Source organism: Gracilinanus agilis, chromosome 4 (genome assembly GCF_016433145.1).
Source record: "Gracilinanus agilis isolate LMUSP501 chromosome 4, AgileGrace, whole genome shotgun sequence".
In the NCBI taxonomy this organism is placed as follows: Eukaryota; Metazoa; Chordata; class Mammalia; order Didelphimorphia; family Didelphidae; genus Gracilinanus; species Gracilinanus agilis.
Window position 1 is genome coordinate 191,371,647 of NC_058133.1, and position 24,075 is coordinate 191,395,721.

Genomic DNA, 24,075 nt, shown 5'->3' on the forward strand with positions numbered 1-24,075 from the left:
TATATATATATATATATATACAGGGTAAACTTTCCTATGAAATCCTGCTTTTCTTTTCATTTATTAGTGGAACTTTATTTACTATTTTCCTCTTTTCTTTAGCTTTTAGTCATACTGTGACAGAGCAGTTCATAGCTCTTAATATTACTCTCTACTGCCTATATATATATATATATATAGGCTATGGCCTTTTGATCCAGCCATAGCACTGCTTGGATTATATGCCAAAGAAATTATAAGGAAAAATACTTGTACAAAAATATTTATAGCCGCTCTCTTTGTGGTGGCAAAAAAATTGGAAAATGAGAGAATGTCCTTCAATTGGGGAATGGCTGAACAAATTGTGGTGTCTGTTGGTGATGGAATACTATTGTGCTCAAAGGAATAAAGAACTGGTGGAATTCCGTGTGAACTGGAACAACCTCCAGGAATTGATGCAGCGCGAAAGGAGCAGCAGGAGAACATTATACACAGAGACTGATACACTGTGGTACAATCGAACATAAGAGACTTTTATACTAGCAGCAATGCAAGAAGCCAGAGCAAGGCTGAGGGACTTATAAGAAAGAAAACTAGCCACATTCAGAGGAAGAACTGTGGGAGGAGAAACACAGAAGAAAAACAACTGTTGGAATACATGGGCTAATGGGGCTATTATTAGGAAGACACTAAATGATAACTCTAGTCCAACTATCAATAATATGGAATTAGGTCTTGATCAATGATACCTGTAAAACACAGTGGAATTGTGCATAGGCTAAGGGGGATTAGGGGTGGGAATTGGGGGAGAGGGAAAGAACATGAAATATGTAACTAGTAGAAAATATTCAAAGTAAAAATAATTTAAAAAATAAATCAATTTCATTTGAGGAATTCCACTTCTTATCACTTGAATATATAGACAACAGAGTGAATTCCAATTCAAGCCATCAAACCATACTTTAAAAAAATTAAATTAATTTTTTATTTTAAAGTATTTTTCCATGGTTATATGATTCATCCACTTTCCCTCCCTTTTCCCCTCCCCCTTCTTAGAGCCTACAAGCAATTCCACTGGATTATACATGTATCATCACTCAATATCTATTTCCATATTATTCATTTTTGTAATAGAGTAATATTTTAAAAAACCAAAACCTCAAATCCTATACCCATATAAACAAGTGATAAATTATGTTTTCCTTCTGCTTTTCTACTCTCATAATTCTTTCTCTCAATGTGGATAGAAGTTTTTCTCATAACTCCCTCAGGATTGTTCTGGATCATTGCACTATTATGAATAGCAACATCAATTATGTTTGATTGTTCCAAAATATTTCAGATTTCTGTGTACAATGGTCCCCTGGTTATGCGCATTTTATTCAGCATCAGTTTGTTAAGGTCTTTCCAGCTCGTATGGAAATCAAGCAGTTTATTGTTCCTTATAGCACAATAGTATTCCATCACCATCATATACCACAATTTGTTCAGTCATTCCCCAGTTGAGGTACAGCCCCTTGTTTTCCAATTTTTTTGCCACGACAAAGAGCATGGTTATATCAAACCATATTTGATTATTCACCTGAAAACATGAATGAGGACCCCATGTAATGATTGATTTCACATTGGACTGCCTTTGACAATGGAACAACTAAGGCAGAAAATATATTTCAATTGACTTTCAAGAGGAAGACATATTTGGATGATGGGAAACACACTTCAAGAATGGTACATCTTTACATGTAGTTCTTTTCCAGTAATGGTGCTCCTGGTATTTTTTGTATATTATTCATGATGTTCTTAAGGTTCTTTTGTATTTCACATTCCTCCATATATAACATTATCACTACCTGTGCCGTCTTGGACAAATCATGACCTATCTCTAGGTATTACATATTCAATGAGAATTTTGGACTGGATGATCTCTAAGGATTCTTCTAGTTATGATCCATGTTGGATTTTTGCTTCTCAAATATCCTTGCATTGAACTTTTTAATACTAAATCTAAGTGAAATAAAAATTTACCACATATTCATTAACCACCACTATTATTGTTTACCTTCTTAAAGGAGAGAAGGAAGAAGTTGGTTTTATAGGGGTTATGTTAATAGGAAAAATCCCCAAAAGACTTTATTTTAAGAGATGGGGCTTTAAGTCCAAACAAGAGATAGAGAACATTATAAGATATAAAATGAATAATTTTGATTATATTAAATTTAAAAGTTTTTGTACAAACAAAACCAATGTGACCAACATTAGAAGGGAAGCAACAAACTAGGAAAAAAATTTTATAACAATTTTCTCTGATAAAAGTCTAATTGCTCAAATATATAAAGGACTAAGTCAAGTTTATAAGAAATCAAGTCATTCTCCAATTGATAAAGTCAAAAGACATGAATAGGCAGTTGTCAGATGAAGAAATTAGAGCTATCAACAATCATATTGTTGTTGAAAATGTTCTAAATCCCTCTTGATTAGAGAAATGCAAATTAAAACAACTCTGAGCTACCACTTTGTACCTAGCAGATTGGCCAATATGACAAAAGGAAAATAATAAATGTTGGAGGGGATGTGGCAAAATTGAGACACTAATGCTTTGCTGGTGGAGTTGTGAATTTATCCAACCATTCTGGAATGAAATTTGCAATTATGCCCAAAGAGCTTTAAAAGAATGCACACCTTTATATCCAGTAACACCACTACCAGGTTCATATCCCAAAGAGATTTTTAAAAAAGGGAAAAGATTTATTTATAATGAAATATTTATAGCTGTGCTTTTTGTGGTGGCAAAAAATTGGAAACTAAAGGAATGTCCCTCAATTGGGGAATGGCTGAACAAACTGTGGTATATGATGGTGATGGAATTCTATTGTGCTATAAAGAATGATGAACAGAATGATTTCAAAAAGTACTGGAAAGATCTATGTGAACTTATGCAGAGTGAAATAAACAGAAACAGGAGAACATTATACACAGTAACAAATATTATGAGATGATCAAATGTGATAGACTCTGCTACTAACAGCAATCCAATGATCCAGGACAATTCTGAGGGACTTATGAAGAAGAATTTTATCCACCTCTAGAGAAAGAATTGTTTCAAGTAGAAATTCAGATGAAAGCATATAATTTATAACTTTTTTGGGTATATGTTTTGAGATTTTGGTTTTATAAGATTATTCTCTTACAAAAATGAATACTATGGAAATGTTTCAGGTGATAATACATGTATAATCCAGTGGAATTGCTTGTCAACTCCGGGAGGGGCAGGAAATAGGGGAGGGAGATAATATGAATCATATAATTTTGGAAAACTTTGTGTAATTTTGTTATTGGAATAAAATAAAGATAAATTTTTAAAAATGTGATGAGACTTAGCTGTGAGGATCCTACAACTATGATGTACCATGATGCTCTGTGTTCATATCACATAGCACATGTTGGAGGAAGGATAAAGGAACAAGTATTTACCTTTGGTTCATTCAACTGTGTGCCCCATCTCCCACCTCAACAGGTCACTGTACTTAAACCTAGAAGGAGATAATGAGAATAGGAATCTAGGAAATACTCCTTTTTTTGGCATTCTGTCTGGAGTCACTTTTTTGTGATTTACTGGAAACCTCTGAACCACAAGTTTACTCTTTCACTCAACCACTGCAGACAATCTGTGACCAGAGCAGTGGGGAATCATGATTGTGCCTTTGTTTCTCTGACTAGATATTGTCATGTGTGATTTGTACATAGGAGGATCAGTCTGTGTTCCTTGGATTCTCAGCACACAGAAATTAGCTACTGGTAATTGAAAGTAGAGGATTTCAGTTGTCCTTTTTAAAAATCCTCCTTGTGTGCCAAGGAGAAGGTGAGGGAAGAGCTGATATTGTATAAACTGATGAAAAGTTAGGAGAAACAGAACAATCTTGTCCACGCTGACAGCAATATTATATTGTAAGCTTTAAATTAATATTCAGTAACTCCAAGTATTATATTTTATAAGTTTATTAATAATCACTTGAAGTAGAAAGAAAAGAAACTAAAAGAAATAGAAGTTCAAAACTAATTATCTAACAAAAGTAAACCACATGTGTAGATTATCCTGTCTGGCATAAAGCTAGTTTTCCCAGCCACAATCAGGGGGAAAAAGAGCGAGGTAGGGGTCACATCAAAATATATCCTACCTATGGAAACATATAAGGTGAGAAGGAGAATGACTGCTAGGAAAGAGAGTCCTGAAAAAACAATTCTAATTACACAGTAAGATGATCAACTGTGAATGACTTGGCTATTCTCAGCAAAACAACGATCCAAGACAATTCTGAAAGGCCTGTAATGAAAGGCTACTCACCTCTAGGAAACAAACTGATGGAGTCAAGAGGTAGATTAAAGTGTACTTTTATTTTTACTTTCTTTTTCTTCCTTTGTTTCTTTCTTTTGATTTGTCTCTTTATTTGTCTTCCTTTCTTTTTGATCCTTTAAAAGATCAAGTCTTTTAAAGTCCTTTGAGCATAGTTCCAAATTGCCGTCCAGAATAGTTGGATAAGTTCACAACTCCACAAGCAATGCATTAATGTTCCAATTTTGCCACATCCCCTCTAACATTCATTACTCTTCTTTGCTGTCATTTTAGCCAATCTGCTAGGTGTGAGATGATACTTCAGAGCTGTTTTGATTTGCACTTCTCGAATTATTAGAGATTTAGAACACTTTTTCATGTGATTAGTGATAGTTTTGATTTCTTTATCTGAGAATTGCCTATTCATGTCCCTTGCCCATTTATCGATTGGGAGATGGCTTGATTTTTTTTGTACAATTGATTTAGCTCCTAGTATATTTGAATGATTAGACCTTTATCTGAGCTTTTTGTTATAAATTTTTTTCCCAATTTGTTGTTTCCCTTCTAATTTTGGTAGCATTGGTTTTGTCTGTACAAAAACTTTTTAGTTTAATGTACTCAAAATTATTTATTTTATATTTTGTGATTTTTTTCTAACTCTTGCTTAGTTTTAAAATCTTTCCCTTCCCATAGATCTGACAAGTATACTATTCCGTGCTCATCCAATTTACCTATAGTTTCCTTCTTTATATTCAAGCCATTCACCCATTCTGAGTTTATCTTGGTATAGGGTGTGAGATGTTGATCTATGCCTAATCTCTCCCAAACTGTTTTCCAGTTTTCCCAGCAGTTTTTGTCAAATAGCAGGTTTTTGTCCCAAAAGCTGGGTTCTTTAGTTTTATTGAAAACTGTCTTGCTGAGGTTGTTTACCCCTAGTCTATTCCACTGATCTTCCCTTCTGTCTCTTCTCTAGTACCATATTGTTTTGATGACTACTGCTTTGTAGTACAGTTTAAGATCTGGTACTGCTAGGCCACCTTCATTCATATTTTTCCATTATTTCTCTTGATAGTCTTGGACTTTTGTTATTCCAAATAAACTTAGTTATAGTTTTTTCTAATTCAATAAAAAAGTTTTTGGTAGTTTGATAGGTATGGCACTAAATAATTAAATTAATTTGGGTAGGATGGTCATTTTTATTATGTTAGCTCATCCTACCCATGAGCAATCAATGTTTTTCTAGTTGTTTAGATCTAGTTTTAAATGGGTGGAAAGGATTTCGTAGTTGTGTTTGTATGATTCCTAAGTATTTTATATTGTCTAGGGTGATTTTAAATGGAATTACTCTTTCTAACTCTTACTGCTGCAATGTGTTAGAAATATGTAGAAATGCTGATTTATATGTGTTTATTTTGTATCCTGCAACTTTGCTAAAGTTGTTGATTATTTCCCCTAAATTTTTAGTTGAATATTATGATCAGGTGGGATTTATACCAGGAATGCAAGGATGGTTCAACATTAGGAAAATCATTCACATAATTGACCATATCGACAAGCAAACCAACAAAAACCACATGATTATCTCAATAGATGCTGAAAAAGCTTTTGACAAAATACAACACCCATTCCTACTGCAAACATTAAAAAGTTTAGGAATAGAAGGGCCTTTCCTAAAAACAATAAATGGTATATATCTAAAACCATCAACAAACATCATCTGCAATGGAGATAAGTTAGAAGCATTCCCAATAAAATCAGAAGTGAAACAAGGATGCCCATTGTCACCTCTATTATTTAACATTGTACTAGAAACACTAGCAGTAGCAATTAGAGAAGAAAAAGAAATTGAAGGTATTAAAATAGGCAATGAGGAAACCAAGCTATCACTCTTCGCAGATGAAACTGATTTCTAAATGAAATTTTGTTGTGATGAATTTTAGGAGGCTTCAACATTCTGTTTGGGGGCATGTGTAAAATTAAGGTAAGTTAAAATTTTTCTTGCATAAAACTAAAAAGATAGAACAGTGGGATTTCTGGTCAGAGACAATGGATATTTTTTACCTTTGGGTAAAAATTGTAAAATATTATTTCCTAAGAGTTACATGAATTAATTTTAGTCATTCTTCAAATGTTGTATCTGAATTTATTCAAACTGGATTGCACAAGTTCTTGGGCTTTCAAGTTTTTAAAAATGAAGTAACTAAAACAATAAATCAGCTGAAAATGAAGAGGTTTGAGCTTTTTGGAAATCATTTTGAGGTTAAAACATATATTGTTTTCAATAAATGCTTTGAAATTGTGTGATAGAAGCTGACGTTGCCCATGTTTTATTTTATTGATGAATAAATTGGAAAGCACATTGAGGAAAGAGACAAGAATGGGGAAGGACCTTAAGTTCATGCCCTACAAGGACAGGGTGAAACAATTCAGGATGTTTCAACTGAAAAAAATAAGACTAAGGGGGAATATAGTGACTGTTTTCAAGTATTTGAAGGACTCCTATAGAAGGGATGTTTTACTTATTCTATTAATAATCAGAAAGCAGAACAAGTAAAAAATGCATGAAATTAAAAAATGGTTAATCAAGGCATGATGTCAAGAAAAACTTCAAAGTATCAGAGTTACACAAAAGTAGAATGGAATACCTTAGGAAGTGATGTGTTGCCATTCTCTGATGGTCATCAATCAGATACCAAATGGCCAGTTACATACAATATCATTGTTGGTATCCCTTTGGGCAAAGGGTTGGACTTGATTAATGTTTAGAATCTTTGGAAATTTGAAATTCTGTGATATTAGGACAATGCTGAGAAAGAACACAGGATAACAAGGAAGGAGCAAGACCTCTGGATTTTTTTTCAAATACAAGAAAGCATAGGTTTTTATTTGTAAATTGACAGAAACAAAAGAAAGATAATGTATGAAGACATGTGGGAAGGAAATATATTTGAAATCTTCATTTTCAAATCTTGGAGTAATTTAGAAATATGGTAAATAACATGTCAAACAGTCCAACTTTGTGACTAATGGTCAAGGAGAACAATCAATGTAATAAGCATCCACAATTCCAAATAATAATGAAAAACAATCTACCCATCCTCTTGCATTTTTGGCAGAAATTAGATATAGACCAGTGGTTCCCAAACTTTTTTGGCATACAGCCCCCTTTCCAGAAAAAATATTACTCAGCCCCCTGGAAATTATTTTTTTTAAATTTTAATAGCAATTAATAGGAAAGATAAATGCACCTGTGGCCATCACCACCTCCCTGGATTGCTGCAGCACCCACCAGGGGGTGGTGGTGCCCACTTTGGGAATCACTGATATAGACCAATACTTCACACCATATATAACCAACAAATGGAAAAAGAGATTTAGGAATACATAAAGAGTAAATGCATAAGCAAATGGCAGGATCAAGTAAGAAATTATCCTTCACATCTATGGATAGGAGGCCAGTGAAAACATTACTGAACTTTGTAATGGCAAACCTTGAGTAATGTCAAGACAAAATGAAAGTCTACAAGCATTAATTTTTGTTTTTGTTTTATATGTGATTCTTCATGCAATTTGGACACATTTGTTATTGAGAGTAAGGACCATTTGTATGGAGAAACATGAGTGAAGAGTTACCAAGAGTTTTACTATATGAAGAATCAATTTGATTAAAAGAAATAATCTATTAAAAGAAAATATATTTGTAAAATTGTGTAATGATAATGGAGAACAACATGACAATTCTTTATTACTCTGAAACATTCTGTTTTTTGTACCAAAGATTTATAAAGGGTATTTAACTTAAAAGAAGAAATTGATATTTTTCTTATTGATATTGAAAACTATGTGTATGAAATATGCTGTTTATATTAAACATTTTGTTATTATAAACATAATTTTATAATAAACATTTTTTCTTTAAACTTGTATTTGGTGTTTTTTAAACTAAAGATTCTAAACAAATCAATTCATGTTTCTTAAATTCACATTCAAAACCCAAAATATAATCTAATTGAATTTAGGAAAAGGTTGGGGCTAGGGACAAAATATTTTTGATGTTTCCTAATATAGCTCAACCATCATATTACTCATAATTCTAGTAATAGTTCTTATTTTTAAGATATATATGTATATATATATATATATATATATAATTATAACACATCAAGAACTATTTGGGTATATTATCTTTAATGTATATTTAAGGTTTCTTTATGTCATAAAACTGTAACATCATAATAAATTTTTATTTTATATGAGTGATACATATGTTTATATTTTTATGTATACTGGCTTATAAAAAGCATAGGGAGGGGCATGGAAAAGTTTTCTTCAAGATGGGGGTCATCATTGCTCAAGTCACATACCTATCAAGGAACAGTGTCTAGATTTGAAGCCTGATTTAAAATTCGATCATGAGTCAATGTCAAAAGTCAAAAGTCAGGAGACTTTAATACTTATTTTAGAACTTTCAGCATTCATGAGAGAAAAAGAACTAAAAGAGTAGAACAGGGTGAGAGGGAGAGATAGAAAGTAAAAGACCAATATTCCTTCTCCATCCAGCCCATGATTCCTAATAACTTTCTTTACCTAAGGCTCTGCCTATATGTCCAACCCAGTAAGTCTCTCACTGAATAATGTTATATTGAATCTCTGGGAGCCAGGAATCCACACTGTTGATTGACAGGTGGGTCCGTTGGATATCGGAATGTTCCCAGAGGGCTGTGAGGACAGGGGAGAGGGCAGTTGGCCCAGGGGGGTATAAAACACCCTGGCAACCCTGGCTGAGGGTTCCTTTCCTTCCCTGAGACCTGAGATCTGTGGATCCTGGTCTTGTGGGATTGACACTTGCTGGGCTCAACCTTGCAAGATCCTCCTGTTTTGTTCCTGATAACATCATCAACTTGTACTCAGACCATCTTCTGATTCTACTGCCCCTAGATATTAGGAAATCAATCATCTTAGTTATCTAGGTTTCCCAGGGCCCAGGAGGGATCTGGGAAGTGGGCAGGAGAAGAAGAGGAGATTGGAAAGGGGTGGATATCCTGAAGACTGATTAGGCACAACATCTAGTAGAAAGAAGAAAGAGCTGAAACATCAAGCAGCACTTTGCCTACTCTGGTTTGGCTGTGGCCAGGCTGGACCAGAGGGCTAACCATCCTGACTCAATACTTGCCTACAGATCTTAAGGTTTATTATCATCAATGTAGATAGGGTTTCCCAATCCCTCTATCCAATCCCAATACCCCATCTTTGTTAAATACAGTTAAAGCCTTTTAAGTACCTTTCTGAAGTGGTTATTTATAGCTTCTCTGGGAAGGGAGATACGCAGTCAGAGACAAACGTTACCAAGCTAATAGAGCCCATTATACACTATCAATCAACCCCAGGTGGGACCTGAAGGGATATCATCCATTGACCTGAAGGATCCTGCCTGGGCACTGTTATAAAGGAGGGAGGTGTCATCATCTAGCTGGGCAAGCCTCAGTTGATCTTGCCCTAGCCACCTATCTGGGCTATCACTGTTGTCACACAATTATCAGTGGTAGTATCCAGTTTAAGTTACCCTCTCCATCTATCTACAACAGATCTTTCATTTATTTTTATAACAATAATGGGTACATATTGAAACCATTTTACCATAGGACTAGTTTTTTACTCATTGTTTTATTTTCTCATCTGTTCATCAGCCTTCAATCTCTGAGTACAGTCCAAAACCACATAAACCAATTTCTCTCCCACAATATGCCATGTACCTGCCAAATCTCCTGCCTACCAAATGTTAATGTTCTTATCAAGTTCTCTACCTCTTCACTTACTTCTAAGTAGCCCATTACACATTACTTTTTCCACCAGTTTCCTCTCCCAAATCATATAATTATAAACATCATGATTATAATTATTGTTTTATTCATGATTATCCTTCCCCATTCCAAGATAGGCTGCCATCACAGATAGGGAACAGAACAACAACAACAAAAAAAACTAGTGTCACCTTGTCACATGAAATAATTGGTAGAGTACAATGTAGTAAGATTCCTCTCATGGAAGATTTTCATTTAAAGGATGACTATTTTCAAGTATCACTATTGGAGCATCAATTGAATATCAAATATAGAAAGGTTATTTCATAGCATTGAGTCCTTCTGAACTCTAGCAAAAGTCCCATTTTCAGTAAACCTAGAATATGGTCATCTAGCCTTTGCTTTAAGATCTTCAATGAGAGAGTCTAATGACTTTCATTGTGAGTTAATACTATTCATTCCATTCTGGGTAGAACTAATTGTTTTTCTATGTGACAATTTTAAATTTCCATCTTTACAGCTTCTATCCATTGCTGCTAGTTCTGTACTCTGGAGTTAAGGAGAAAAGTCTAGTCATCTTTCTATTCAGTTATTTGAAGAAAGGTTTTATGTTCTTTCCCTCCACAGTCTTCCTCAAGCTCAACATGTAATTATTTCAATCGGTCTTCATATGGGAAGAGTTCAATGCCTTCTTCCCTTTTATAATATAAATTCTTTGTGAGTAGGGATTGTTTAAATATTGGTACTTCTATCACAAATGCTAACTACAGGGCCCAGCACATGGAAGGTACCTTGTAAGTATTTCTTTATTGTTTGATATCTTAACCAACTTCTACGTTTATTCATCTAGTCCTTGTCTCTACGTTCTTTCCACAGAATGATGTAAGACAAATTGCCAGCTAAAATCTTTGTAAATGAGTTCTACAGAATTTCCCTTATCTGCTCATTGAATTCTCATTACAAAATAGGAATCTTATATCTTGAAGTTATGCACAAGTGACAATCTGTATAAAAACAGAGAATTAGTATATAAAATATTGTCTTTTAGGAAAAGCTAGTAAGCCATTTTGCCTGAATGATAAGAGTATGAAAAGGTGAATATATATGAAATAATACTGGAAAGTTGGTGAGAGCCACAGAACTTTCAATGTAAGGATGTAAGGCTAAGAATTTTCCATTTTTTCCTAGAGGTGATAGGGAATCACAAAAGATTTCTGAGGAGGGGAGGACAATGATCAGATTTGTGTTTTAGGAATATCAATATAGTGTCTATGTCAAGGTTGATTGACTGAGCTTAAGCTTTGCAGTACAAGAAAAAAAATAAAGGATACCATCCCAATAGTTCAAGTGCTAGGTAATGAGGTTCTGAACTAGAATGGTAGTAGGATGAATGGAGAAAAGGGAGTGATACAAAAGTTTTTGTGGAGATAGAATAAATGATTCAACAACTGTTAAACATATGTGGAGTGATGGGAAAAAGTAGATTCAAAAATAGCTTAGTTCTGTATTAAAATTACAAATATTTTTAGAGCAAATTATTTCTTTAAAAAAGAGAAAAATTGTTCAAATTGGATTTTGCTGGTGAAAAAGAAATAATTTAGTTTTAAAGAAGAAACATTGGCCAAATAGTCAATGTTGATGCTTTAGAAAACTCTCTAAATATGGATGAAATTCCATGAAAGGGCAGGTGCAGAATATGAGCCAGAGTTCCCTGGTCCCTTTCTTAAAGAACACGTGAAGCTAACCTCAATATGTCACCAAACCTCAGAGTTGGTTTAGAAGTCATCTAATTGGCTGCATGTTGTTTAGGTAGGAATCAAGGGATAAAGTTCAGAAAGCAGTTCAGTGAACTAGGAAAGGTCTAGTATCAGTTTGCCACATGACTGTGCTGATGTCAAAGACAGAGAGAAAAGAGGAAACAGTGGTGAGAAGTCACTAAGAAGAGATGATACATAGAAGGTCATTTTCGAGGAAAAAACAATTGGGTGAATTTTAAGTGATCAGGAAAAGAAACATTCCTACAATCAGAAAAAAACAAACTTTCTAATTAGATAATCACTATTCCATCAAGGTAAACAATAATAAATTATCTAGATCAAGAGACAACAGTCTTTGAAGGGAATATATAAGAAGCCCACTGATCAAGACTTTCAGAATTCAAGTACCTCACTCACCTTGAAAGAAACCTAGAAGCTCAACCCACCACCACCATGGTCAGCTCCTGTTGTGGCTCCACCTGCTCTGGCCTGAGCTGTGGCTCTGGCTGCTGTGCTCCCTGCTGCTGCCGCCCTGCCTGCTGCCTTCGGCCAGCCTGCTGCCAGAGCACCTGCTGCAGGACCAACTGTTATAGACCCACCTGCATTGTGTCCACCTGCTGCCGCCCCAGCTGCTGTGGGTCCAGCTGCTGCCAGCCTTGCTGCCAGCCCTGCTGCCGCCCCAGCTGCTGTGTGTCCAGCTGCTGCCAGCCCTGCTGCCGCCCCAGCTGCTGTGTGTCCAGCTGCTGCCAGCCCTGCTGCCGCCCCAGCTGCTGCTGCCGCCCAACCTGCTGCAGACCAACTTGCTGCCAGTCTGTGTGCTGCCAACCAACTTGTTGCCGCCCTTCCTGCTGTCAGTCTAGTTGCTGCCGCCCCAGTTGTTGTGTGTCCAGCTGCTGCCAACCCTGCTGTCGCCCCACTTGCTGCCAGACCACTTGTTGCAGAACCACCTGCTGCCGCCCAGCCTGCTGTGGTTCCTGCTGCTAAGAATCTTAATTTGTTTGCATTCAAAACATAAAAAGCAAGCTCAACACTTGCCTTCCCCTTATGAATCAATGGAATTATGCTCATTAGTGCCAATCAACTGTAAGATGAGTCACAGAAGGCTAATGTTTAGAGCCTACGTGGTTACCTTATGTGCCATTTTTGTTCTTGTCCTAGACAAAAGCTATTTACCCCAAATCTACAATTAATAAAATACCTTCTCCATGTCTTTTTAGTCCTCATTTGGAAACCACTGTATAGAGGAACATAGTTTTCCATTTAAAAATAACCTGAGGGATCATTAAGTTCAACTCTTGTGGAAAAATCCTTGTTACCTGACAGCTTCAGTGTAGAAACATCCAGCATAAGCTTGATGAATCTAGAACTCAAAGCAATATTTCCACCCCACATTTCTTCTCATCATTTCCTCATGTTATGTCATTTGTATGACTTTCAATAAAGCTTCAGTTTTCAAGTAATGAAAAAATATTAACAATAACTCATCATTTTGTCATGTTTTTCATGAATAATTTTTGGTTTATTATTATTTCTCTGTGGGTACTTAAAGTCAGCTCTGTATTTGCAATACAGAGAAGGCAAGTGTTGAGCTTGCTTTTTATGTTTTGAATGCCATAGAGGACCAGATCATAGAGTAACAATGACTTGCCTTACAAGGTCATTGTGGGGATCAAATAAGATAATAAAGATAATATACACAATAAACTATGCAAACTTTAAAATTATATATAAATATGAGCCATCATTTTTATATTTATATTACGAATAATAATAATCCACTCATATAATCCTTTATAGTTTTTATACATATTCCCATATTGTTATTACAGATAAAGAATTCTCTGAAACCTTAGTAAAGATTCAGTGTAACTCTCATTTTACATATTGGGAAACTGAGGAACAGAGAGGTAAACTGAATCATAAAGGATACACAAGACTACTCTGGGTAGCAGAGATGAAATTTGAATCTCTGCTCTCTGACTCCAAATGAAATACCATTTCTACTGCACCATACTATCTCCTTCCCTCATGCAATCCTCACAACAACCCTGTAAAAATACATCCCCATTTTATAGACAAAGAAATTGAGAATTAGAGCAGAGAAGTGACTTGCCCAAGGTGACACATGTAAGAACAGTCTCTGACTCTGGTCCTCAAACACTATAGTGAAAATGATTTTTCATCATGGGTGGGAGTATCTTTTTAGCATAAGAGATATGGGCAAAATCTATGATTCCGCTGATAGAGGAAAGAACCAGATAAGAAATCTTCCTATATCAATGCATGTCAGCATCTTATTTTTAACTTAGGTAACCTAGAGCCCTGAGCAGTTACATAATTTATAGGGGTTCACACAACCAGACTATATCAGAGGCAGAAATAGAACCCAGGACTGGAAGGTACATACATATATATTCTTATTGTTCAAACATTTGAATTGTGTCTGACCTTTTGTGACTTGTGAGCTTAAAAACGAATATACAATATCTCCAAGTATTATATTTTATAAGATTTGTTCATAATAACTTGAAGTAAAGGAAAATAAAAAGTTAAAGAGGGAGTTAACCCTCTTTGGTTGGGAGAGAAGAGAGCGCAGGAGTGTGCAGAAAGAAGAGGGAGCCAAAAGGCAGGGTTCCAGCAAACTTATTTACAAAATGTGAGGACACAAAGTAGGGAATGTAATTCAAGGACTTCTGGGAAAAGTAAAGGGATTCTGGGGAACATAGTCCTGGGGCACAAAACTCCATTTAAACATTCTATTGGCAAAGCTCTTGGAGTGGTTTGCCATTTCCTTCTCCAGTTCATTTTACCCATGGATGCATATAGGAGAATCACATTGCTAGTAGGTATATGAGGCCAAATTTCAACTCAGGTCTTCCTAACTCCAGGCCCAGTGCTCTATCCATTGTACTACCTAGCTGTTCTCATATGGATGATATACATGCATACATATACATAAACTTGCATATGTACCATAGTAACATATGTGTGATTGCTTAAATAACTTTCAAGGACTTTTTATCTTTGCCTGATTATACACAAAAACAAACATGTCTGTTTCTTGGTTCTATTAAGTATTTTCCCCAACTAATGAAGGGATCGCAATGAAATTTTCAAATAATTTTTCATCTAAATGAAAGCAGCTTCTTTCAAAGAATTGATGTTGAACTTTCTGGAATTTATTTTGAACTCTTAAGTGTGCCTGGAAGTGGGTTACCTCACCAATGGAGATCTTCAAGTACAGACTGGATGTCTATCTGTCAGATATGTTGCAGAAAGGAATCTTGTTCAAATAGGCATGGGCTGAAATTCATGGCCCTCTCTTTTATGTAGTATCTAACTGGAAAAGAATAATATATAAGAGGAAAAATCATGTTTAATTCTGTTAAAGTTATTTGAGAGAATAAGTGCCCAAATGGATAAAAGGAGAGAGTTGAAGGTAATCTAGTTAGATTTTCAAATAATCCTTGATAGGGTCCCACAAAAATTTGTTGTTGTTCAGTCATGCCCATCTCTTTGTGACCTCATGGTTATGTGAATAGATTACCAAGCCTGGAGACTGGAGGACTTAAGTATCAAATCTGGCCTCAGACACTAAGTAGCTGAGTGACCCATATTCATACTTTTCTTGGCAAAGATATTGGAGCGACTTATCATTTCTTTCTCAATTTTATTTTACAAATAACCAAAGGCAAACAGAATTAAGTTACATGTACAGAGTTACACAGCTAGGAAATGTCTGGGGCTGGATTTGAATTGAGGAAGATGAGTCTTTCTGACTCTAGACCTAACACTCTTTCACTGAAACATCTAGCTGCCTGCTATCTGAGTTGCTACCTGTTTTGTCATGTTTAAGGTTTTGGCTTCTAGAACTTAAAAAAACGATGTGGAAAAGAATCATATGGGGTAGAAAAGTACAGATGGGATGAAAACTACCCTGATGAAGGGACTAACTATACTCATGAGTTCATGGATACATTGAAATAGAGGTCTCTCACAGGTCCAGGTATCTTGGGGGTGGAACAGTCAAGTGGCTTGAGACGAAATGAGAACAGCCAGAGACTCAGCAAGGCTTGCAGAGGCTTGTCTGTCTACCATCTGCTGACCTTATTATTTATATCCTTCTCTCAAGATTACAAACATGTTGTCATGATTTCCATTCTCACCATACATTTTTTCTTAGAGATAATGAATTAAGTCATACATTAACTTTTTCTAAATTACAAAAATCATTTGATTAATATTCTATGATTATCTTGTTCTTTATGATTAACAAAAGATGCAAATCTTGTCAATAATAATTCATCACGAAATAACTGGGTTGGAAATTACCATTCCCACCCATTCGCGAGGTACAAGAATGTGTGTTTCAGCTAGAAGAATGGTCAATTACATTTTAGCCAATCAAATTAAACATGATTATTCTTTACTCTATTTAGCTATCTAACTAATTAATGAAGATTCATTATGCTAGTTGGTTATACAAATACATAATTAATCAGAATTCAATGTATACAATAAATCCAAACTGATCCAAATATTGTTTCAATAACAGCCTTTCATTTTTCAATATTTTTCAAAGGTAAGTTTGGTATATTCTCTGAACTTGTGAGGTTAATGAAAACAGTCCAGTAACTTGCTCTATTTTGTGAGGTTAATGAAAACAATCCAGTGACTTGCCCTATTTTTCATCCCTTGTCCTCCCTTTCTACATCATGGATCAGGAAAGCTTGGGAGCAGTCTTCCTGTGTATGGGAATAGAGAATTTTAAGGAGCAGTTTTTCTGGGGTTTTAAAATCTTTAATGTTAACTCACTAATTGCTGGTTTGTTGTGGAATTTTAAGGGAATTTAAGTATAATGACATCTAATAGTGGGGCTTTCCTGGGAGGTCTGTAAGGGTTCTACTAATAACCTATAATATTCCTCTATATATTCCTGGGGTTAAATAGAGATATTGATCACAGTAATTCCTATAATGAAGAGTATTAGTAAGAAAAGAGTCACATAGGGGAAACTGAATGGGAAATGCATCCGCCTTGCAGATTTTCAGGGTTCACACATGACTTTGTCATCCATCATGAACTTGACATATCCCAGTGGAAGCCTACTAAGGAATTTTCCTTACAGAGAAATCAAATGGTAGGAAGGATTACAGAATCATAGATTTAGAGTTGGACAGGGTCAAATATCCCTTTCTCCTTGCCCCATTTTGTATTTATAGAAACTGAGGCCTTGGTCTCCAAAAGTAGGGTCAGATTTGAACCTATGTTCTGTGACTCCAAATGTAAGACTCTTTTCACTTGACCAATCTGTTGTTATTTCTGTGGTCAAATAAAAATAAGTACCTTCAGTGCTGTATTTAATATTTTTTTTATAAATTATTTAAGGAAAGAAGTGCATAATGAAATCTCTAAGTCTAGAATGGATCAAAAGTGTTTTCTGAATTGGTAGAAATCAAAATAGATCCTGATAAACTGAGTGAATTCAATCATTAAAAATATGAAAAACCAGAATTTTTATTTATTTATTTAAATTGATTAAGATAATTTTTCCATGATTACATGATTTGTGTCTTTTCCCTCACTTCCTCCCACCCCACTCCTATAGCCAATGAGCAATTCCACTGGGTTTAACATGTGTCATTTATTAAGACCCATTTCTATATTATTGATATTTGTACTAGGGTGATCATTTAGAGTCTACATCCCCAATCATGTCCCCATCAACCCATGTGATCAAGCAATTGTGAGAAAACAGAATTTTGAGGAAAACACTCACTGGCAAAGGATATTCATTTTCCTCTTTTAATAAAGATGCAGCAAATCAGAAAAGATTTGACATCATGAAGCATTTATTATTCTATACTAAAGGGACTATAAATATGGATCCATCTGACAACCATATAGAACTGCTATAGATCCTTATCTCTTTGTTCCATTCTTTGTCTGACTAACAAAGGCAATCTTAACCTGTAGTTATAGTGAGAAATAAAATTCAATTTCCAATTTCTTGTCATTTAAATCAAAGCAAGAGCCAGCTTCTCAGGATTATTGTTAATAACCAGTGGAATTCATGTAAAACATTGATGTGCATCTAGGGAATGCATAACTTTGTCATTGTAGTCCTTCAAGTAGAGGTTGGATGTTTATGTAATGCAGTGGAAGGAGTAATTAAATCACAAAACAATCTCTAACTTATCAGACCAATGGAAACCAACAGAAACACATACAGTCCTCTTGGTATCTTTCTATATAGTTGCTTCTCATTTCATGAGCTAGAAACATTCTTGAAAAGAGGTATATCAACTGAATTTTAGTACTTTGAAATATGGCTAAATGTTCCAAGGGCACTTGCTCTTTAGAGAAATCTTGCTTCTGAATCCTTCTGCAATGTAAAGAATGATTCTCTCATTTACCTCTCTTTTGTCTTAGAAATTTTGGGTGTTATATACATACATACATACATACATACATACATATATATAAAAATATATATATTCACATATGTGAAATGATCAAGACTGATTCTGAATTATCTTAATTGATTCTATTTATAATTAAGTGATTTGGTTCTGTTACAAAGTTATGGTTCTTTGTCTCTGAACGTAATTCCAAAATTCAACAGTCTTGCAATGAATTAAGTATAAAAATCCAGTTCTACTACTAATTATTGTTCTTTTCTTGTCTCAAAGAAAAATCTGCTATACCTGAGGGATGTGGGTGTATACTAGGGAGTACGGTCCAATATCTGCACCACCAAGGTATGTGTCAAGGATGTTTGATCCACTATTTCTGACCTTGCAGGCGGACTAAAACAATGAACAGTTCTTTGTCCCAGGAGGCGGGTAAGGGTTGTTGCTTCTTCTTATTCCCAAGGTCCAACCAATTATATTTGTCCCTCATGTCTCAGGTTGGTAACTAATCATATTGATTTCATCATTCATGATGCTGAGCTCTTGTAACAAATTATAATTTTCCCCATTAATAAGTCTTGTTCTTCATTCTATACTCCCCAAAATATTCCCACTAGGGGTAGATAGGTGGCATAGTGGACAGTGCACTGGGTTTGGAATTAAGAAGATTCATTTTCCTGAGTTCAAATTCAACCTCAGAGACTTACTACCTATATGACCCTGGGCAAGTCACTTACCTTTGTTTGCCTTGGTTTCCTCAATAGGAAAACAAGTTGGAAAAGAAAATAGCAACCCCCTCCTGTTATAAAGAAGTGAAACAATCTAGTTTAAAGGAGGGTTAAGGTGATATAGGTGATAGGAGGAGGAATGAAGGGGATAGCTGAGTGTAGGGATGAATGGGTAAGGTAGTCTATATATATAGGAAAGGTAAGGGAATGGATGGAAGTATACAGGAGGGCTGCTCAAATAGGCTTATCACTGAGGCTAGAGACAGAGGATACTGGGAGGAAATAAGCTTTGTTCTTTAGGCAGGGAAAGTATCTCTGTGATACAGGAAGAATTGGGCCAGTCAGAAATGTTTAGGTCTGGCTGGAGGGTTTTCTCTTGTTAATTTATAAGGTCCCTTTGAAGGAGGAGTCAAAGGCTCCTCCTTGTCAGTGGAATTGATGTCTGCAGGAGGTCTCAGCTGGGTACTTTCTGCCCAAGATGGATGCCTAGGTTTCCCTCAAGAAATAAAAAAGTAATTTCTTCCCTCTTCAGTCTTTACCTTAATATTCAATACAATGATTCACCAGAGGCTTTGTATGGGTAACAAAGGGGAATTTATTGATGGCAGGGATGAGCTGAGGGAGAGAGGGTTTCCGGGTTTCAGGGTTTTGTAACTGCTACTAGGGAGAAAGCTGGTGTTGGGGGAAGGGTCACAGAGAAGGGAATCAAATGAGAGAGGCCAGCTCTCCCAGTCAGGAAGGATTCACTGTCCTGAAGTAAAGTATTTATGAGATCACTAAAAAAGGAGGTGGCTTGATTTAAGGATGTCCTACTTTCCTACCACAATGTCCAAATCACCAAAACCACCCTTCCTTCCAGGGTTCAAAGGGAAATTCAGGGGAAATAATGGGGATGTGAATGGAGAGATCAGGGAGAGGTCCAGAGAAATCAAGCTAGGTCCAAAATACCCCAAAGACAATAAGCATAGGCCAATGCTGAAGCCAAAAGGCAAAAGCCCTTCAGTTGGAACTTCAGCACTATTTATAGCCTCAGGCTCCAACTGCTTTTCTGAACATTCTAAAACCTAACTGCCAGGGATGCTTACAATTGAATTTACAAAAGCAAAAGGCTTCTGCTAGCAACCCTGTATTACACTCCCAATATATTTGCCCATGAAAATGGAGTCACAAAGAGCCAGATTTAATGAAACATCTGAACAACATTCCCCAGTATGTATAAAAGAAAACTTTTCCCCTCCTTTGGAATCTAGGCTTTACTAAGGAAGCTGAAGTCCTATTTTTTGGTAAATTTACACTTTACTAATACATTAATAATGCTCAGAACATTGTGCTTCAGGTTATCTTAATTTTAGCCATTCTGAATATATTATATGCTATATATACATATGCGTGTGTTGTATAGTAATTTATAAATAGAACTATTAGGCAGCTAGGTGATGCAATGGATAGATAGATCTCTGGACTTGGAATAAGGAAGACCTGAGTTCGAATTTCTAGTGAGTCTGAGTAAGTCACTTGATCTCTAGTCACTTCAGTTTCTTCTTCTATAGATGGGGATAATAATAATACCCTATCTCTCAGGATTGTCATAATGATAAAATGAGATAGCATTTGTAAAGTGCTTTGCAAACCATAAAGCATCATAAAAATGTTAGTTTTCATTGTTATTGTCATGTATATATTCACAATGGGAGTGAAGGACGTGAAGGTCTCAAGAAAAATAATAGTACATCAATGTCATGCTTTAGGTAGCTTTAGAAATATAACAAATTATGACAATCAAGCTCAGGGTCTCAAGAAACAGAAATACAAGCTCACACTATTTATGTAATTATATTTTTATTAAATAGTATACACAATATAAGAGGCAGTATGATGATGTGCTGAACTTGGTATCAGGAAGATCTACATTCAAATCTTGCCTTAGTTACTCAGTAGTTGTGATACTGAATAAGTGACTTTAACTCCCCAGTCCTATTTCCTTATCTGTAAAATGTGGGCATTGAACTCTATGCCCTTAAGATCCCTTAAAGTTCTAAATCCAGGATCCTAGGTAAACATATTTGTATCAGAAAGATAGAAGAAGATATGTACAATCCACTTGTCTGACTTTTACCAAGTGCCCATCTCTGTCTAATCTAGAGAAATAAAACTACATTAAAAAGCTTCAAAGAAGTTAACTATGTCCAATAGAAAATGATTGCTATGTAGGTGGCCTGTAGATATTAGGGGTGGCCTGGTTTTATGCTGAGGTAAATAAAGGGAACTATACATTCCAATGTAGGATAAGCCAAACCCAGATATATTTTAATATGTCAATCAGATAAGACTACATACAAGGACTATTTCCTTAGAAGGCACAAATACACATCAATCAAGTTTGCTTTCTTTATCTACATATTGTACATGGTTCTGAATGGGGCAGACTGATCTAACCAGACTATACCACCAATATTATATATGTAGAGAATCCCAAACTTCTCTCATAGCATGAACTCAAATCACCAAAAAAGTTACTGAGAGCTTCCTATGTTCTAGTTTTCAGAATAAGATCTGAGCCCTCTAGAAGTTTCAAATCTAATTGAGAAAAAACTTCAGTATTGTGATGAATTTGTGATAGCATCAATATGGCTACTCTTTCCAACCATGAATATTATAAATCCCAATCTTGACTCTTATATCATGTGATTTTTGAGTTGCCCAAGATGCTAGATGCTCACCTCTATATCTCACCAATTTTTGATGGAGTGATACTCCACTTTCTTTCTCCCCTCTCTTCCTCTGCTCCTCTATATAGGTTAGTAATCTGTCAATTTTTGAAGATGTTAACCTTAAGTTCACAAAAGTTTAAATAGCATATTTTACTAGATCTATGATTTCATTGGTTACAGGTAATTTCCAATTAGAAAACTTCTGCCAAGGCAGATGACATATCTGCCTTGAAACTTTTAGCCTTGGAAAACTATCAGGGGTGAGGAGTGCATCTAGTAGCTCAGTGAATTGAGAGATTGAGAGCCATGTCTAGAAATGGAAGGTTCTGAGTTCAAATGTGGACTCAAACATTTCTTAGCTGTGTGACCCTGGCTGAGTCACTTAACCCCTACTGCCTTGCTACTCTTATGCCTTGGAACAAATACAAAGTATGGATTCTAAAACAGAAGGTAAGGATTTTAAAAAAAGAAAAGAAACTTATCTGAGACTGTGAGACATTAAGTAGTTTACCCATTATACCACAATCAATATGTGTTAGAGGTGAGATCTGAACATGTCTTTCTGACTCCAAGATAAGCTATCCATTGTTGTAGGGGGTCACTCCTACCTATCCTTGAGGAAAATAACAAGAAGTTTATATAATAGTTCAAAAAATAACAGAAAACATGCCATAAGGCAGTAAATAACTCATAGACATATAAACTATGAAGACAAAAGCTGTTACAAGAGTTCAGAGAAGTAGAAGATCAAATGAGAATGAGAAATGAGAAATGAGCAAGCATTGTTATAGAGAAGAAATAGGATTGGAGGAGGACAGGAAGGACATCCACAGGCATAGAGGGTAGAGTACTCCAGACAGACAAAAGACTATGATTAAAAATAACAACTAAGAGAAGTATAGGAAGTATCCTGAGAAAGTAACTACAACAATTTCACTGGAGAAGAAAGTTTGTATTCTATTACCTAAATGAAATAGATATCAAAGATGAAAAGATATTTGAAATGATGCTTTGAAAATAATTCCAAGTAGATGATCTGCTAAGGGACATATGACTCCAGGTTGTTCCTAAACTAAAGAGATGAGACTAGATGATTAGATATGAATAATGCTGATTAATGTTTGGGAGGCAATTAAGGAGCTCTTTGAAGTCAGAGCATACAATTATGACCTCAGGGTAAATAGACAAATGAGAGAATTTAATTCTGGTGGGGAAATAAGTTACTTTTTGTTGGTTTTGTTTTTTAATGAGTTTATGAATATTTCAATGATAACCTCATAACTACCTAACAAATCCAATGCTTTCATTTCAGGAGATAATCAAAAACAAGGAAAAGTTCCTGCATTGTAGGGGACTGTGGCACCTGACCAGGGTATATAAAGGTGCCAGAATAGAACAGGGCATCCAGACCTAAAAAACCAACTTCTTACTACCCAACCCAAACCAGAACCAACCAACACCATGGTCCATTCCTGCTGTGGCTCTGTGTCCTCTGGCTGTTGCCAGCCCAGCTGTTGTCAGACCAGTTGCTGCCAGCCCATCTGTTGCCAGACTACCTGTTGCCAGCCAAGCTGTTGCCAGTCTAGCTGCTGCCAGCCCAGCTGTTGCCAGTCCTGCTGCTGCCAGCCCTGCTGCCCACCCAGGTGCTGTCTGCCATTCTCTTGCCAAACCACCGTGTGCCGCCCAGTGACCTGCGTGCCCAGGTGCAGCCGCCCCATCTGTGACACTTGCTGCCGCCCTCGCTGCTGTGACCCCTGCTGCCTGCAGGATGGCTGCTGCCGCCCCATCTCCTGCTGCCCCACCTCCTGCACAGCTGTGGTCTGCAGACCCTGCTGCTGGGCTTCCACCTGCTGCCATCCTATTAATGTACAGTCTCCTTGCTGTAGACCCCCTTGCTGCCAGCCAGCCCCCTGCCGCACCACCTGCCGCACCACCTGCTGCCCTACCTGCTGCTGAGCATCTATGCCCTTTCTGAGTCATCCAAGTCAAATGGAAAATATGGCCTCATGAGATGCCAAAGGACATGCCAATGTACATGATTACTTTCTTCTCTTTCTGAATATCAAATGACAAATTCTCATTTTTCCATGCATCAGGACATAGAATCAGTTTATAGAGGCAAATAGCTCACTGGGAATGACCAAGATGAACTTTCCAAATTCATTCCAATAACAGGTTCTAACCTTTCTGCAATCACATTGGCATCCTATTTATAATTTTTCATAAGACATCCTCTGTATTGTTTTACCTGTCTTCAATAAACTATTTTTCTGGCATCACAAACACTTCTCACTATAAATTCTTCATTATTATGATCTTAGCTAGAGCACCATTTAGAAGAAGGTAAGAAGAAAGT

The 24,075-nt window shown here is 36.0% G+C and overlaps 1 protein-coding gene across 1 annotated transcript in view; it reads left to right on the forward strand.

Annotated features, from left to right (window-relative positions):
* LOC123247705 (keratin-associated protein 10-4-like) overlaps positions 1-23,675 on the forward strand; it is a 93,248-nt gene extending 69,573 nt beyond the window's left edge. The window contains 2 exon segments of the mRNA XM_044676686.1: positions 12,324-12,768; positions 23,242-23,675. Of these exon segments, the coding sequence (XP_044532621.1) occupies positions 12,324-12,768; positions 23,242-23,675 (879 nt within the window).
* The last annotated feature ends 400 nt before the right edge of the window (positions 23,676-24,075 follow it).